Raw genomic sequence first — 17373 nt, 5'->3', positions numbered from 1 at the left:
CTTGGGAAAGGGGAAGGTGACTGATTACCATTCTGATCTTCTGACACCACAGATTTCAGAGTACATTGAAGAAGTGTTTCTTCCTGATGATTGCTTCATTCTCGTCAAGCTCTCCCTGGAACGGATTAGACTTCTGAGACTGGAAGTGAGTCACGTAATTAAATGTGTAGAGGAAGCCATCCTGTCTTAGTGCGGAGTGAGGCACTGATGAGCTAAGGGCAGGGACAAAGCAAGAGACAGCATTACAGAGGCTTTCCTTTGGTCGATCTGTGTGAGTCTGTTGTGTCTTTGTGTTCTTTCTAATCCAGACTCTGACAGGCATTGCCTTCTAAAGACATATAGGGAATTAGTTGAAATTTTGTGCTGGCCACAGTACCCATTCACTGTGACAAAGTGTTGCAATAATTGGTCTCCTTGTCTATATTCCCAGTGTTTGGAAGGACCGTTGGGCTGTCTGTGTCTTACACATCTATGGCTCCCAGCACCAGCACAGTGCCTGGCTAGCTTGGTGCATGTTTTTGGATGGGTGGATTATAACCTTGCTTAACAGTTGCAAGATTATCAGCCCTTCTCAGGGTACAAACTGAGTAACTCCCTGGCACTTTCCTCTTTCTTTCATGTAATTAAAATCTATACTAGTCTTCACACATTCTGTATCCCATTCTCTCAAGTACCAAGTTCATGTGTTGTCCATGTGAAAGATGACCTAAATTGAGTGGCCAGTTGTCCAGGTTGGGGATTTCTGTAGCCTGGCTCTGGCCACTTGTGGCCTTTTTATCAGAAGGGTAGGTATGTAGCAGTTGTGGTGAAGACAGTAAAGGGGAGGCTTCACGGATGCTTTTAGACTGTCCTGGCCACCAGCCTCCAGCCTCCCCTCAACTCCCCTGGAGCCCATGCATGCTGCCGTGACCTGGGTGTGCATTTTCAGTGGGGTGGAGGTTGGAGGGCTATAAAAAAACTTCATACTCTTTCTATGAATAAGCATACAGCACACAGATACACAATATATCTCTGCTATAAAAATTTCATGGTGGGAGAGAGATTAGGAAAATACCTAAAAAAGGCTTTTCAGAGGCACAGTGATAAAAAATAGACTGACAAAACCTGGAGACAAAGGTTCCAGACTGCCGTCAGTAATGTCCTGGGCGTCTGGCCCATGCCTGCCACCTTGCAGGTGAACGCTGAGACGGTGCGGTATTCCATCTGTATGTCCAAGCTCCGTGTGAAGCCGGGCGATGTGGCCGTTCATGGCGAGGCTGTGGTGTGTGTCACCCCCCGAGAAAACAGCAAGAGCTCCATGTACTATGTGCTGCAGTTCCTGAAAGAGGATCTCCCCAAGGTGAGACGACCGTCACCCTTCAGGGCCCTACCCAGCCGAGTGCCAGGAGATTCCTAAAGGGGGAGACCACAGTAACCACTAACGGGAATATTAAGGCGCCAGTGAAGGACTGTGCTGCCACCAAGACTGAGGATGGCACCCCATTTCTTCCTCGCTGCTTTGCCATACTCCTAATGAATCAGCCCATTTTCTTTCCTTCTTAGCACTGTCACACCGACTGTGTCTATTAGATTTCTTTCTGTTTTCTCATAAAACTGATGGTCCAAAAGGACATGGACCCCTGAATTTCTGCAGGGATCCCTAATCCCTGGAACAGTGGACAGGCACTGTTAGGTTTGGTTTGCTACTGACACTACCACTGAGAAACAGGGACGATCCGAGTGACAAACCCAGGGCTTGGCGTTCCCCGTTCTCACTGCTGCTGCGGTTTCTGAGGCTGCCGGCTTGATGGGGGCCGTGGGCACTGCAGGGTCCCAAACCTTCTATGTCTCTGAGTCCAGGTGGTGGTGCAGGGCATCCCAGAGGTGTCCAGAGCTGTCATCCACATCGACGAGCAGAGCGGAAGGGAGAAGTACAAGCTCCTGGTGGAGGGCGATAACCTGCGGGCAGTCATGGCCACCCACGGTGTGAAGGGCACCCAGACCACCTCCAATAACACGTATGAGGTACTGCTCAAACCCAGGGTCCCCTTGCAGTCGTCCTGTCTCCCTTGGTGCCCTTTCCAGGCCCTCAGCCGGCTCCTGGCACATTCCTCTTTAGACCCTGGCACAAACAGACCTTGCTGTTTGCTCTGGGTCTACAGCAAAACATCTGTTTCTGGGAAAGGGCCTGGGGCTTGCCGTGAACCTGCAGGGCAGAGGAGGACTTAGAAGTTGGACAGCGCCCTGGAAGGGCCGCTTCCACTCATCCTGGCTCTCCCTAGGTGGAGAAGACTCTGGGCATTGAAGCTGCTCGGACCACTATCATCAATGAGATCCAGTACACGATGGTCAACCACGGCATGAGCATTGACAGGAGGCATGTGATGCTGCTCTCCGACCTGATGACCTACAAGGTTGGTGGGAGTGACCGGTCTTGGGAGAAGGAAGCTGTCGGGCTAAGACATGGAGAGTACATGGCTATGATGTCCACTGAGCAAAAATGAGGTGGCTCCATCTCCCAAAAACCAAAGCACGGTGCTCAGCTGGTTGCTCCAGTAAAATTCCAGTACAAACACTGGAATAGTATGCAGTGGAGCATGGTTTTTTGTTCTTATTAAAAATTGTGCCCTCTCCTGGCTGATATAGCTCAGGGGATTGAACCCAGGCTGTGAAGCAAAGGGTCGTGGTTCAGTTCCCAGTCAGGGCACACGCCTGGGTTGTGGGCCCGGTCCCCAATTGGGGGCCATGTGAGAGGCAACCACACATTGATGTTTCTCTCTCTCTCTCTTTCCTTCCCTTCCCCTCTCTCTAAAAATAAAAAAAGAAAGAAAGAAAATATTTTTTAAAGAAAGAAAAAAAGTAATTGTGTCCTAAAGCAAAGCTAGCCACTGACAAAAGGGCATGGATTTCCTGGCAAACTGAGGTGTTTACTCCCTGTTAAACCCGTTCATCACACTTCTCCTGTAGCCATATTCAGGAAAAGGGTAAGTTCACCGTGATCTCGGGGGTGACTGAGGCTCGTTGGTTGGTTGGTTAGTTATATTTTCTTTCTTCCCCGAAAAGTGCCTTCTGTCTAGCAGTGCTGTGCGACAAGAGGGTTCGGTGGCCCTTCCCATTCCGACCTGCACTGTGCTGCAGAATGTTCAGAAACTGGGCAGGAGAAGTGGCCCATTCCTACCACCCACATGAGGCTGTTATGGTCAAGTCTTCCCTTTCAGTCTTGCTTTGCATATATATATTGTATTACTCTGGTTTCCGGAAAGAGTGGGCAGTACTTTTTAATTTAATATTGTATTTTCCATATTGTTGCATAGTTTTTTGTTTTGTTCTGTTTTGCTTTGTTTTGGGAGAGAGGGGAAGGGAAGGAGAAACAGAGAGAGAAACATCAGTGTGTGGCTGCCTCTCACGCGCCCCCTGCTGGGGACCTGGCTGGCAACCCAGGCATGTGCCCAGACTGGGAAGCAAACCTGCAACCCTTTAATTTGCAGTCCACCCTCAATCTATTGAGCTAAACCAGCGAGGGCTTCATACTTTTTAAATATACGTTTTTAACGATGTCCCACTAGTCCTTGGAGTGAAAACACTTAAATGTACTTAACTCTCTCCCAGCTTTGAGATGTTTGAGTTGTATTTTGAGCTCTTTAAGCCATAGTAAACATCTTCAGAAATACTGTCTTTTTTCTAAAGTTAGGTTCTGAACTCTAGTTCTCGGTTCATAATTGTTTGTTCCAGTGGCCCCTGCCTGTGAGTGTGAGGATCCATGTTGTCCGTGACAAATAGTCCCAGTGAGACACGGGTGGGGCAGAGAGCTGTTAGGGTCCTATCTAGCCTGAGGTTGTGGCTTAAGCAACTACTGAATTGGGCTGATTTTCGCTTATTTTGTTGAGAGGATGCCGTGGATGTGGTTTGGTTTTGAGCTTTCACAAGTGGCATAGGTATCACTCTGACACGTTCATCCCTTAACACAGGGGGAAGTCCTGGGCATCACGAGGTTTGGCCTGGCCAAGATGAAGGAGAGTGTGCTGATGCTGGCCTCCTTTGAGAAGACGGCTGACCACCTCTTTGACGCTGCCTACTTTGGGCAGAAGGACTCCGTGTGTGGTAGGTTTGGTGTTTCTAAGAGCAGAGCCAGGGGCATTGGTTGTCTGTAACTTAAACCCTGGCAGGGGCGTTTCGGGAAGCGAACAACTGAGTAGGCAGAGCTTTTATTTTTTAGCAATAAAGTTACAGATCATGGAATTGGAACCAGTCAATCTCATTTCCAGAGCTTGAGCAGAGCATCATCCTGCATCCCCCTGTCTTTTAAAGAGCCTCTCTGTCCGTACAGCCAGTTTTTGGTCCAAGAAGAAAAAGACGACCGTGGGCATGTAGGAGCTTTCCCGGCCCACGTGATGCCAAGGCCGGCAGGAGAGGGGCAGTGCTGTGCGTCTCTGTGGTCCGTTTGCCTGGGAAGGGCAGCCAGCTTGTTGAGCCCCTGTGCTGGGCATCTTAAATGCCCATATCTCAGCACCTCTGGGAAGTGTAGGTATTAAACCCTTTTACAAGTGAGAAAAACGAAGAAACCAACCTGCCATCAAGTCTGACTGCAGATTCTTGCCCTGTACTGGCCTTGTCCCCTAACTGTGCAGTGCTTCTCTGATGGGGGCCTGGGAGAGAGGGAGTGTAAGCGGGAGCTGTCACAGCGGTTCCTGCTGCCCACCCAGCTCTTCCCTGCGTCCTTTACAGCAGCCCACTGTACTTCAGCCTTTCTCAGGCCAAGATCCTACAGGCCTGATTGGGAGCTTAGGAAGGGCTGGGGTGTAGGAGGGTCAGTAGCTTCTCAGAGTCACAAACTCGTCAGCCCGTGCAGGGAGTCCAAGCCTGGCTGCTGCCCCTGCCTCCAGATCTCTGCTTCCTAGTGGCCATTTCAAGCCTCACCGCCTACTCTTGTGTGGATTTGCCAAACAGGTGATGGTTTAATGGGGCCCAGTCAGCATATGCTTAAGACAAATGCCTTTCAAAAGGGGTATAAGTCGCAGATGAAAGGGAAAAGAAATTACATAATTCTTTAAGATAATAAAGGGTGAAAGGCAAGAAAAGAGAGCAGAAATTGGGGCAGGAGAAGGCCAAAGCCAAGGTAAAAGTAAGAGCAAGTCTGCTTGACGAGGGCCCTAAGACCCAGCACCCCAACCTTCCCAACAGGACCTGGGGCCTGGGCCGCAGCCCTGCTGCCCCACTGTGGCCCTGCCCGCTGCTCCCTCTCCACTGCCGACCCCTTTGGGTACCTGGTACCTCCACCCAACCCCCACTTCGAAATCATCCCCCTCCTCCTGGTCCTTTACACATTGTTACATAGTGTCAGTCCTCACTGTGTGTTGGGTTTTAGTTTGTTGGTTTGCCTGTCTGGTTTCCCCACAGCACGGAGCTCAGAACGAAGCAGGCGCACACTTGCTTATTTTAGAGCCAGAAGCCTGACGCAGAGCCCAGTGCTTGGATCTTAGAAAGCTGAAAGGGAGCTCGGGAGAGAGTCTGCACCACCTCCTCATTTCTGCCGCTCTGTCGGGAGCCTTGGCTGCCTTTGGAGTGTGTCCAGTTGGGGCTCTGATCTCCCCGGGCTCGGGGTGCCTTGCATCCTGGCCCGACCCTGGCACCTGAGCATAGGGAACCCCTTGCTGTTGCTGGTTCCAAGGAGATTGCCGACCGGGCACACCATTCTAATTGCTTTTCTTCTAGGTGCTGAGATAGGAAACACTGGCTGGCAAACTCAGGTTCCCTGAGCATCTTTCACTAGCCTTGCTCGCTGTTTAGTGCCACAGAGTCTTTGGCTTAAGATGGAGTGAACTGCTGAGCTGTCGGTCCCCAGCCAGCAGCCGGGCTGTGAGAAGGCACTGCCCTTCCCCGAGCACACGAACTCTCCCCTGCCATCTAGGTGCACGGTGTGCAGCCTGTGCTTCTCAGCCGCCGTCTCCCCGTCACAGACGAGGAGTAAAGTGACCAGCCCCAGTTCAACCCGTTGATGCGTGGTGGGGCTGGGACTCAAATCCCAGTTTCTGGCTCCTCAGTCAGCAGTCTTTCTGTCTGGACAACCCACCGTTGTGTCGAGAAGCTCTCTAATCTTCTTTCTGGTTGGTTTCAGGGGTGTCTGAATGCATCATCATGGGAATCCCCATGAACATTGGGACCGGGCTCTTCAAGCTGCTCCACAAGGCTGACAAAGACCCAAGCCCTCCCAGGAGGCCCCTGATCTTCGACACAAATGAATTCCACATCCCCCTTGTCACATAGTCCAGGGAAGAAGGGACCATGCCTGACCTCGTCCTGTCTAGAAAGGGGCTCCAGACCAACAGCTGCCTCGGCCGTGTGCTCCCCGGGGCGGAGGCCCTGGTTTCCACACCTTTTCAGCGATCAGAGAGGGCCCCCTGCGCTGCCAGGAGCAGCTCCCCGCCAACTCTGACCACACCGCTGGGCCAGGACAGCTGAGTTTTCGCTGTCATCTGTGTAAACCTAATCTAGGAACAGCTCCAGGCCTCCCACCTGCCCACCTCCCTGACTTACCGGGAGGCCCCGCCAGGCGACTTCACTGCTCCCCACCTCACTCATCTGCCCGTCAGCACCCGGGACCGAGGGCGCGGAGCCCCAGAGCCGGGGCACAGCCCCGGGTTTCCGGTTCCTCAGTCATGCTGGAATCTCAGTCTGGTGTACCCTTGTAAATATTGTTACTATTTATTCAGTTTAAAAATTTGGCGTTTTCATTATTTGGTTTTACTTTTGAAACCACGAAAGCCAGCGTTGAAGTGTCACTGGAAAAACAGGTTAAACAAACAGGTTAAACAGTCCAGGATTTGTAATTGATCTGAGGCTGTCGTGAGGCCCAGGCTGCTCTGAAATGCCTTTCACAGGTGCCCCGGCCACCCTGTTGTTCTCGTCTACCTCCCGTCCCACAGGTTTCGGCACTACCTTGTCACTGCCGTATGACAGAGTCAAGCCCGTTCTCTGTGGCCTTTGGGCCCTGCTGAGGCGGGGACTGTCCGTGTATGTGGAGATGATGAGTGAGGCCGGTCCAGGCTGCCTGCACTGGCATGCGCACCCTCCTGAAGCAACAGGCAGGTGCACGACTGGTGGCTTAGGAAGTGCCCCAGGGGCAGTGGCAGCAGGTGGCAGCCATAAGGGGTGAAAGGGTTACTCAGAGGAATGGAGACCCACGTGGTGGGCACCAGCCGGAGCTGGGGACTTGCCCACTTGGCACGGCAGGCTCCTCGAACGGGAAATCTGTGTTGACAACAGAAAGCACGTGTCAGGCTGTGAGCAGAGAACCAGCCGCATATGCAAAAAAAAACCCTTGTTTGTCCCTGACCTGTGTGGCTCAGTGGGTTGGGTGTCATCCCACAAACTAAACGATCACTGCTTTGATTCCGAGTTGGGGCACATGCCTGGGTTGCAGAGCAACCCCCTTGGGCGTGAGCAAGAGGCAACCAATCAATGTTTCTCTCCCTCTCTCTAAAAATAAATAAAATCTTTAAAAAGAAAAAGAGACCAGCATTTAGTCTACTCAGGCTTCTGCCAGTGAATGCATCCTTGCTAGTGGGTTCTTCAAGGTTTCTGAGGGGGATTTCTGCAACATAGGGAAGAAAAGTACATGGCTTGTCTTCTAGAGAGCAGAAAAGGTTTGCTCCTGGAGACTGCCTTTGTGCCAGGTTGGCCCAGGGCCACAGAGAAGAAATGGTGGTGGCTGCAGCCCTGGAGAAGGTCCCGTGGAGCCTCGGCCCACTGTCCTGCCTCCTTCCTGTCCAGTGGGGCCTTGTGAGACCAAGGCTACTCAGTTGGGAGTAAGGTAATAGTGCAATAAGAAGTAAGGCTTTAACACCAATTCTGGCTCCACACACTTGAGAAAGTTTACTTACACAACTCAGCCAATTTATCATTGTGCAAAGCCACTGGGAGAAACAGCCCAAACTGAAGGGATGGGAATTTAATGTTAAGCAGGAAGATGGTTTGGATGATTGGAGAGATGGATGTGGTAAAAGGAAAAGTTGCAGTCTCGAAGAATTTAAGTGGTTTATAGACTTACATTCTTTGGACATTTCCTAGTTGATTTCCCATGTTCTGAATTAATGCTGCTAAGGTACTTGGGTTCGTGTTCAAATGGGTGCTTGCTCCCCCATGCTGATGTGGTTCTGAATTAGTAATTCTTAACCTGAATTATTTGTGGCCAAGATTCGTGTTTAAAATTCTGTTATAATTTGTATTTTGGTGCTATGGTCCCCCTACACCCAGGAGATTGACCTATGAACTTCTCATAGGGTGTCAGTGATGTGGGGGGGGGGGATTGTCATTTTTCTTCTTGTTCAGCACCCCTGTGTCTTTGAATTGAGCTGGCCTGGTTCAAGGCAAAGGAGTAAGTCTGTTAACACACTTATTCAGGCTTGCCACTGCGGGCCTCACCGCCACAGGGCTGCAGATCTGCCTCCTGGAAAATGGCCCGGGAAGGAAGCCTCAGGCGTGATTGGATCCAGGATGTTGGGAATACACACTAGGGCCCGGGAGAGTGGGCTTGGATAGCAGGAGGCAACACCAGCACCCACTTTCCTCTGGGTGACACAAATTCAAAGTGCGGGAGGAAATTTATGGCAGTCGTGTGCCTCTTGAGTAGTAAAGGCACATCTCCAGGAGCCCATCCTGCCTGAGGGAGTACATTCTGGGTGCTGGTGTGTCCCTGGGAGACGTGATAGGCAAGGATGGGGGCTTGGGTTTACGTCGCCGTGAATCTCAAAACCAGAAGGGTTACAGGAAGGGAGCTCACCACCCAGTAAGAAGTGATGTGTTCTGCGCGAGCTGGTTCTGGAGTAGCACCAGCCTTGCTGGGGCCACTGGCGTCAGCAGTGTTGACTTCTCACTGTGCCACGGATAGGTAGTAAGATCTTCCCTAATGTGATCATTTGCTCTGACTTTGGCATTCGGCGCTGTAGCAAGCACAGAGCTTGAAGACCAGATAGCAATCTAATCTCAAAAGTGAGCTCAACAGGTTAGCATTTTACTCTGGGCCTGTTTGGGAGAAGTAAGAAAAACAGTTAAATTCTATCTCATCCATGAACAGATACATATTTCTAACTAGTAATCTGTCTAGTCCTTTCCCCTTTTTGTATCTCTTGAACAAGGGGATTAGAATGGCTACTGATTCTGTTACAACCCCCTGCTTTGTTCAGCACTTAGATAAACAGACAGAAACCATAGTTTAATTGATGGACACAGAGACTCCGAATGTTTCTTCTACTTCCAGAGTCTCAGTGTCCATCAGTCCATCAGTTAAAGTATGTTGTGTTTCTGTCTCAGAGTTTGTGTAATCACATTGGTTCGTGTCTGGTGGAACTTGACACTGTATAATGATTTTTCTTAATATTTTTCTCTTTGCAGAATTCTGTTTTCCTACCAAAACTCAAAAGAGGAAAAACTTGCTGTACATAAGACTGTAGCAATTCATTCCTGAAAGTCAGCAGTTTTCAATGTGTGTGCTGTAAGAGTTTTTAAAATACGCAATACCTATTTAGTCAGGGCACTGACTTTTCCCTTAGACTGTCCAACACAATAGCCAGCAGTATGAATAAATCAAAACCACCTATATTTGGTCAGATAGGCAAGAAATACATTTTTGCGTGACACAGAATTTGTAATTAGTTTGTGCGTCCCATGAGATGAAAAAGGTTGGGCATCTCTGCTCCAGGTGGTGAAGCAGGGTGATTGAGATGCACATGGGTTCTGACTCCTACAATAATGTTCCTGCAGCAAGTGCACGCAGGTGCTGGAGGCCCCCAGTCAGTGCCCAGCCCCACCCTGTGATGTAGCTGATTTCAAACCCAGTGGGGGGCAAGGCACTGTCCCCTAAGTCTGTGTGCTGAAGGTGCCACCTGGCCAGGATCAGGTGTCTAGGTTAACTGATCATTCAACAAATAAAGGCCTACTGCCCTGACTGGTGTGGCTCAGTGGGTTGGGTGTTGTCGCAAAACATTCCAGTTTCAGTCCCAGTCAGGACACGTGCCTGGGTTGCAGGCCAGGTCCCCGGTTGAGGGCACGTGAGAGGCAACCAGTCGGTTTGTCTTGAACATTGATGTTTCTCTCTCCCTCTTTCTCCCTCCTTCCTCTCTCTATAAATAAATAAATAGATAGATAGATAGATAGATAGATAGATAGATAAAATCTTTTTAAAAATACCTAAATTGGTAAATTTATGTCCAAGGCACTGTTCTAGGTATTAGAAGTACAGCAATAAAACAGGTGTCTAAAATGCATTAGACACTAATGCATTTTAAAATAGTTCAGCAAGAGGGGTTAAGAGAAAACATTCTGCATCAGACTTGGTGAGAAATGTATGTATCCAGCGCAGTCTAGGGCCTGCTCCTGTGGGCAGGCTCACAGCACCTCGGGGCCTCACCAGGGCAAAGAGGTCTCTGAGCCAGAGCCGCCCCCTGCCCACCAGGTTCCAGCCTTCCCTTCAGGGCCCTTCAAGCCGCAAATTTGGCCTCCTTCCCTTGGATCTGGGTGCTAGATGGTGTGTCCTAGGCAGGGGACATCCTGCAGTCACTGGAAGGCATGCTGCCATCCTCTCCCCAACTCCAGCATACTTGCAGCATTAGTAAGTGGGTATTTATTTAATCCCATGAATATTTGTTAGTCTGATGATTTGTTAATATTTGTTAGGGTCCCACTGTACCCACCAGTGTACTTGGTACACTGGGACCTTAGGGAAGGTTTCCCCATGTATGGGACTTACTCATCTGGCACAGTCATCTTGTGGTCAAAAGCCTGGATTCCGCCCTGGTCAAGTAGCTCAGTTGGTTAGAGCATCATCCTGATACACCAAGGTTGCAGGTTCCATCCCCAACCCAGGCCCATGCAAGAATCAACCAATGAATGCTCCAAAGAGTAGAACAACAAATACCTCCCTCTCTCGCTCTCTCTCTCTGTCTCTCCCGCCCCCCCCCAGCCTGCCCCCTCAATTCAATGAATAAAATAACTGTTTTTTTAAATCCTGGGTTTTGTGAAGGTTCTATGATCAGACTATTGGAACTCAAACCTCAATTTTCACTTTCTTTCTGGAGACCTTGACTTTAACTTCTCTTTGTCTCATAAGAATGCTTTTTAGCGGTACCTAACTCAGGGTCACTGCGAAATCTCAGTGGGATTGTGCATGGAAGGTCTTAGTGTGGTGCCTGGCACAGAGAATCCACTCATCAAGTATGTTTGCAATTATGTGACTATCACTGTTTTTCACTGAAAAACCTGGTCTAGTAATTCACAACTACAACTCCATTCTCTAATCCTTTTTAATTCACCCAGACAGAGCTGTCCCTTGTCTCCCTAGACCTAACTCCACCCCACTTCTGCCCAGTCAGCAGAGTCGGGGTTCATACCGCACAGGAAGAGAGCTAGGGAAGGGGGCCCACATTGGCAGTCACGTAACTAGGGCTAGAACATTGAAATCTGAGCCATAATGTAAATGTGATCTCAAGAATTATGGACAGTAAAACCAAATAACTGGGTTTTTTTTTTAAGATTTTATTTATTTATTTATCTTTATAGAGGAAGGGAAGGAGAGAGGGAGAAAAACATCAATGTGTGGTTGCCTCTCGTGCGTCCCCTGCTGGGAACCGGCCTGCAACCCCAGTATGTGCCTTGACTGGGAATCGAACCGCGATTGTCTTTCCCGCGCTCAATCCACTGAGCTACACCAGCCAGGGCTGGATTTTTTTGAGAGTTATAAAAATTGATGCATTTATTTATACAGGTTTATTCATGGCAGGCTGTCCCATAACGTGGAACTTCAGTTTTTCTCTCTCTTTAAAGGAGAGCTTGCTGGGCTCTGGTGGCTTCATTGTTTGGGCATTGTCCTACAAACCAAAAAGTTATGGTTCGATTCCTGGTGGGGACACATGCCTGGGTTGAAAGTTTGGAAGGCAACTAGCTGATGTTTCTCAATCACACTGATGTTTCTCTCCCTTTCTTTGTCCCTCTCTTCCCCTCGCTCCAAAATCAAAAAAAAAGTATTGGTTTTTTTTTTTTTTCTTAAGGGAAAGGTTGCTATTTAAATTCACTAGCTCAGTGGATTGAGCACCAGCCTATAAACCAAAGGGTTGCAGGTTTCATTCCCAGTTACGGCACATTCCTGGGTTGCAGGCCAGTTCCCTGCAAGCCAGTTCCCAGCAGGGGATGCACTAGAGGCAACCACACACTGATGTTTCTCTCCCTCTCTTCTCCCTCCCTCCCCCTCTGTCTAAAAATAAAAATAATTAAAATCTTTAAGAAGACACATTTATAAAAAAATTTTTTAAACTCATCAGCAAAGAACATATTAAGAAATCGGGCCCTGGCTGGTGTGGGCTGGTGCGGCTCAGTGGATTGAATGCAGGCCTGTGAACCAAAAGGTCACTGGTTCAATTCTCAGTCAAGGCACACACATGCCTGGGTTGAGGGCCAGGTCCCTAGTAGCTGGCGTGTGATCGATCACTCACATGCTGATGTTGCTCTCCCTCTCTTTCTCCTTTTCTTCCCCTCTGTCTAAAAGTAAATACATAAAATCTTTTTTTTTTTAAAGAAATTGGTAACGGTTGCCTTTGGGGATAGAAACCAGATAACTAAAGGATACAGGTAGAGGTGACTTATTTTTTACTCTGTTTTATTGTACCTTTAACTTTGTACCTTGTGATGGTAATGCCATTTTTTTTAATTTGTTTAAATCTTTATTGATTTTAGAGAGGAAGGGACAGAGAGAGAGAAACATTGACGTGAAAGAGAAACATCAATTGGTTGCTTCCCATACATGCCCCAACCAGGGATTGTACCTGCAACCTAGGTGTGTGCCTTGACCTGGAATTGAACCCTCAACCTTTCAGTTATGGGACAACTCTCCATCGACTGAGCCACACCAGCTAGAGCACCAGTTTTTAAAAAATCGATATCTGATTATAAAGAAGTCAAGTCATCACCCTGGCTGATGTGGCTCAGTGGGTTGAGTGCTGGCCTGTGAACCAAAAGGTGGCTGCTTTGCTTCCCCAGTCAGGGCACATACCTCAGTTGCTGGCCAGGTCCCCGATTCGGGGTGTGTGAGAGGCAGCCAACTGATGTTTCTCTCGCACATCAGTGTTTCTCTCCCTCTCTTTCTCTCTCCTTTCCCTTCTCTCTAAAAACAAATAATTAGCCCTGGCTGGTGTAGCTCAGTGGATTGAGTGTGGGCGTGCAAAACAAAGGATTGCAGTTTGATTCCCAGTCAGGGCATGTGCCTGGGTTGCAGGCCAGTTACCAGCAGGGGATGCACAAGAGGCAACCATACATTGATATTTCTCTCCCTCTCTCCTTCCCTTCCCCTCTAAAGATAAATAAATAAAATCTTTAAATTAAAAAAAGCAAGTAATTAAAATCTAAAAAAAGAAAAAGAGATCCAGTCACCTTGGAACTGGCTTTATTCTGGCAAGTACTTAAGTATTCTGTTCTGAAAGTAGTTGAGTGATCCCTTCAAGTTATATAAATATAAAGCAAGTAGACACCAGGTGTTCAGGGGGAAGGATATTGTTATCAGAATAAGGTGACAAAACATCGAACTTCACCCAGGCTTAGATACCTAAGATTTTCTTTCTGACTTAAAGCCAACAGGAGGCATTCCAGGGCTGATGCTGCCGTTTTACCAAGCTGTCCGGGACCAGGTCCCTCTCAGCCTCGCCTCCCACCGTCCCAAAGGCTGGGCCCAGTCCTCATTCCTCGTGGTCCAAGGTGGCTGATGGAGCCCCGGGCATTCCAGCCAAAAGAAAGAGGGAGAGAAAGCCGAAACTTTGGAGAACTTTCCCAAAAGTTACTCGACCATACTGTTTACATCCCCTCAGCCAGAACTAACCAAACCCAGCTCCAAGGGAGGCGGAAAAATGTTGCTTGGGTTCTGGGCGGCCATGGGCTTGCCTAAAAGTGGGGGCTTCTGTTATCAAAGAAAAAGAGAGGAACAGGAATCGGGAAACAATTGTGTCCCAGCCTCTGGTGTATCGGGATTTTTTTTTTTTGACAAAGCTCAGAATATCTCCCTAAGCCCCTTGGAACTGGAAGGTTGCTGGGGGGGGGGGGGCAGGACTGAGAAACCTTCCTCTTCGGAATAAAGAGGCTGAGACCTTGACCCTCACTCTTCCTTTGTTTCTGTCTCTTCCCAATTTTATGCCAGAGTTGGGTTTTTAGTAAAGTGACTTTTAAATTAGGTCACATTCCCTTAGCAGACTGTTCAGAATTCGGGCCGATGGAAAATGTAACTGTCGAACGTATTCAATAAATTACACTATTTATTGCTCACCTATTGTGTCCTGGCCCCAGTACCAGGTGCCAGGTTTAGAGTGACGAACAAATTGTATGACCCTTTCCTTGCAAAACTGACCTAGTCACAGCACTGTTCAACATAAATACAATACAAACCACATATGTGATCTTAATTTTCTAGTGCCCTCATTAAAAATGAACTTGTGAGCCCTGGCTGGTGTGGCTCAGCTGGTTGGAGCATCACCCTGTAGACCAAAGGGTTGTGGGTTCGATTCCCTGTCAGAGTGTGTGCTGGAAGGCAGCCAATCAATGTTTCTCTCTCACATCGATGTCCCTGTCTCTCTCTCTCCCTTCTTCTGTCTCTGAAAGTAATGAAAAAATGTCCTCAGTTGAGGAGTTTAAAAAAAAAGAACTGGTGAACTTAATTTTAACATGTTTTACTTAATACAACATACCCAAGATATTTCAATATGTGAGTAATATAGAAATTATGAATGAGCTATTTTACACTGTACATACTAAGTTTTCAAAATCCAGTGTATGTTGTACATTTAACAGCACATCTCAAGTTTCAAGTGCTCAGTAGCCAGACGTGACTAGTGGTATTGTGTTCAGATTGGAAAACACAGGTTAGTGCAAGAGAGAGCAAACACATATGTAGTTACAAACTGCTAAGAGCTAAGGAAGAGACAGCTGCAGTGAAAGAGAAGGAATGCAGGGACCTACTTCAGTTGGATAGTCTGAGAAGGCCTCTGGGAGGAGGTGATGTTGAAGTCAATACCTGAAGGATGGGAAGGGCAAGGGGAAGGGCATGTTCAAGGCAGAGGGACGCGTGCACAGAAAGGTCATGTGCAAGGGGAGATCCTGAACCCTCCAAGGGCCAAGGGCCACCAACAGGAGACCAAGTCACATCCCCTCCGGAAACTAAACTGATGTCTGAGCTGAGCCCAGGCCCCAGAGTGTCCACGGCCCCCTGTACATACTGAAGCTAAACACTCAGCTTGTCCACTCACTGTCCAAGGGACTTTCCAGTATATACCTCTTGGGGCTTAAACTGTCCAGAAGTCATTTTCTGTTGCCTGTGAACCTGACCCCAAATCCAAGGCCTATTTGAAGGTAGGGGATCCACACTCAAAAAGGCAGAGCGAGGCTAGTGCAGAAGGACTTGAGCCTCACAGCCTTCTTAGTGAGCTTTTGGGCAGAGTCCACACTGTGTACACTTTGTGCCTTGGATCCGTGCTTCCGGTCTTCTCCATTTCCCGGAGGAGGTATTGTTTCCCAGGGAAACCAGGGGTTAGGAGAATCATGCCCTTCAGTCTGTCCCACCACCAAAGAATGAGCATGACCAATATATCACATATGCGTCAGGGGAGCATATCATAACCATTTGAAGTTGACATTAGGAGTAAAATAAGCAAGACCCCTCTCACCCTGACCCAGGCATGCTGTACCAGTCTTCCAGTTGTACAGCACAGTGATGTATGCAGCCTCCGGGAACACAGTGCTTGGGGGAGGTATGAACTGGCAGACTTGGTGATAAGTCCGCGGGTCTGGCAGAAACGGTGCTGGACTAAGATCTCTAAGATGCAATTTCTGCCACTAGCCACATTGCCACCAGCATGCTGCCTCCCTTCCTCTGCTGTCAGATTCCCATTCTGTAGAAGAGAGATTAAACTCAGCCACGCCTGTCTACTTCAATGTATCTTGTGAGGCGCCAGGAAGCTGGAAGCCTGAAAATGGCTTAGCTGTTGCCAGAACTCGTGAAGGAGCAGGGTGCTGCTGACGGAGTCCTCCCCTCTTATACCTCACCTGCCTCCCTCTCAGGGAGCCCCGGTATGCACTACCGCTTATCCAGCAGTCCCTAGCTCCTTCCCCAACACTTAAACCTCCATCTGGCCTAAACGTTTCATTATTTATTGTGTGAATTGCATCTCCCCCATGAGGACATGTAAGCTCCGTGAGGACAGTATTTTTGTTTCATCATTGCTGTATACTCATTGCTTAGCTCAGTACCTACATGTAGCAGAGCTTTAAATATATTGGTTGAGCCTTGGCTGGTATGGCTTAGTTGGTTGGAGCATCATCCCATAAGCTTACTGTTACAGGGTTGATACCCAATCAGGGCTCACACCTGGGTTGCAGTTTCAATCCCCGGTCCAGACACATATGGGAAACAATTTATTGATGTTTCTCTCTTGCATTGATGTTCCTTTCTCTCTATCCTTCCTCTCCCTCTAAAGCAATGAAAAAAATGGGCTTGGAGATATATATATTAAGTGAAGGAGTAAATTAAATCTTAAATTCCCTCTCATCATTTGGTGTCAGGTGGTGAGGAACTTGGAGCCCAGCAATCCTGGTTTGAATACCTGCTCAGTCATTTTGCAGCTTCCTCAAAGCCGCCCTTTGTCCTGAGCCCACAGTCCTATCAAGGGTGTCCTCCTTGCTGAAGGATCTATTCAAAGACTGCACAAGCCTGGCTGCTTGTCCTGGCACCACTTCCCAAAAGGCTCAATTCCACCTTTGCCCAGAGAGGGCCCCTCTCAGCGCTAGAACTGAGGGCAACAGGCCCCGACAACTGCCTCCCCTCCTCCTGTGTCTGCCTGGGGCCTGGGCCCCAACCCTGGCCCTGAATGTAAGAGTTGGAGCCAAATGCTTCTAGCATATACCACCATGGGTGATTTATTTAAGGGTCTCCAAATAATCACTTAAGTGTCACCATGGCAACCCAAAGAGTTACCATGGAGATCGGAGCAGGAAACGTCCCCATGGAGACCCCTGGGAGACTCTCTAGGAAATCATTACCAGGTGGAGGGGGCTTAGGAAGGGGGAGCTGGACAAATAAGGAAGCTCCACGTTCTGTGTACTGGTGGGAGAAGGTGGGTAAAGGGGCAGAGTGGGGAAGACCAGCTTAGAAAGGCAGGCAAGTTAATGATCTCCACCAGCTACAGGGTCCAATGTGATAAATAGGACCCTGTAGTTCTATTGTGTGCATGGAATATATCTGAAGGGAAACTAGACAGGAAACTAGTAATAGTGGTGGCCCCCAAGCAGGGGGAGGAGAAGAGAAACTTATTTTTCATTGTATGCTTCTTTGTATACTGCCTGAATTTCTTTTATTATAGGTATGTAAAT

The 17373-nt window shown here is 48.6% G+C and overlaps 1 protein-coding gene across 1 annotated transcript in view; it reads left to right on the top strand.

The window, feature by feature from the left end:
- The window catches only part of POLR3A (RNA polymerase III subunit A), a 51338-nt gene extending 43835 nt beyond the window's left edge, over positions 1 to 7503 (top strand). The window contains exons 26-31 of the mRNA XM_037130541.2: positions 53 to 145; positions 1175 to 1339; positions 1840 to 2004; positions 2262 to 2393; positions 3948 to 4080; positions 6095 to 7503. Of these exons, the coding sequence (XP_036986436.1) occupies positions 53 to 145; positions 1175 to 1339; positions 1840 to 2004; positions 2262 to 2393; positions 3948 to 4080; positions 6095 to 6243 (837 nt within the window). The 3' untranslated portion in view covers positions 6244 to 7503. The remainder of the gene's footprint in view (positions 1 to 52; positions 146 to 1174; positions 1340 to 1839; positions 2005 to 2261; positions 2394 to 3947; positions 4081 to 6094) is intronic.
- The last annotated feature ends 9870 nt before the right edge of the window (positions 7504 to 17373 follow it).

Source organism: Artibeus jamaicensis, unplaced genomic scaffold (genome assembly GCF_021234435.1).
Source record: "Artibeus jamaicensis isolate MK-2021 breed Jamaican fruit bat unplaced genomic scaffold, CSHL_Jam_final contig_332, whole genome shotgun sequence".
NCBI classification, from domain to species: Eukaryota; Metazoa; Chordata; class Mammalia; order Chiroptera; family Phyllostomidae; genus Artibeus; species Artibeus jamaicensis.
This window is presented reverse-complemented; position numbering and strand designations above follow the sequence as displayed.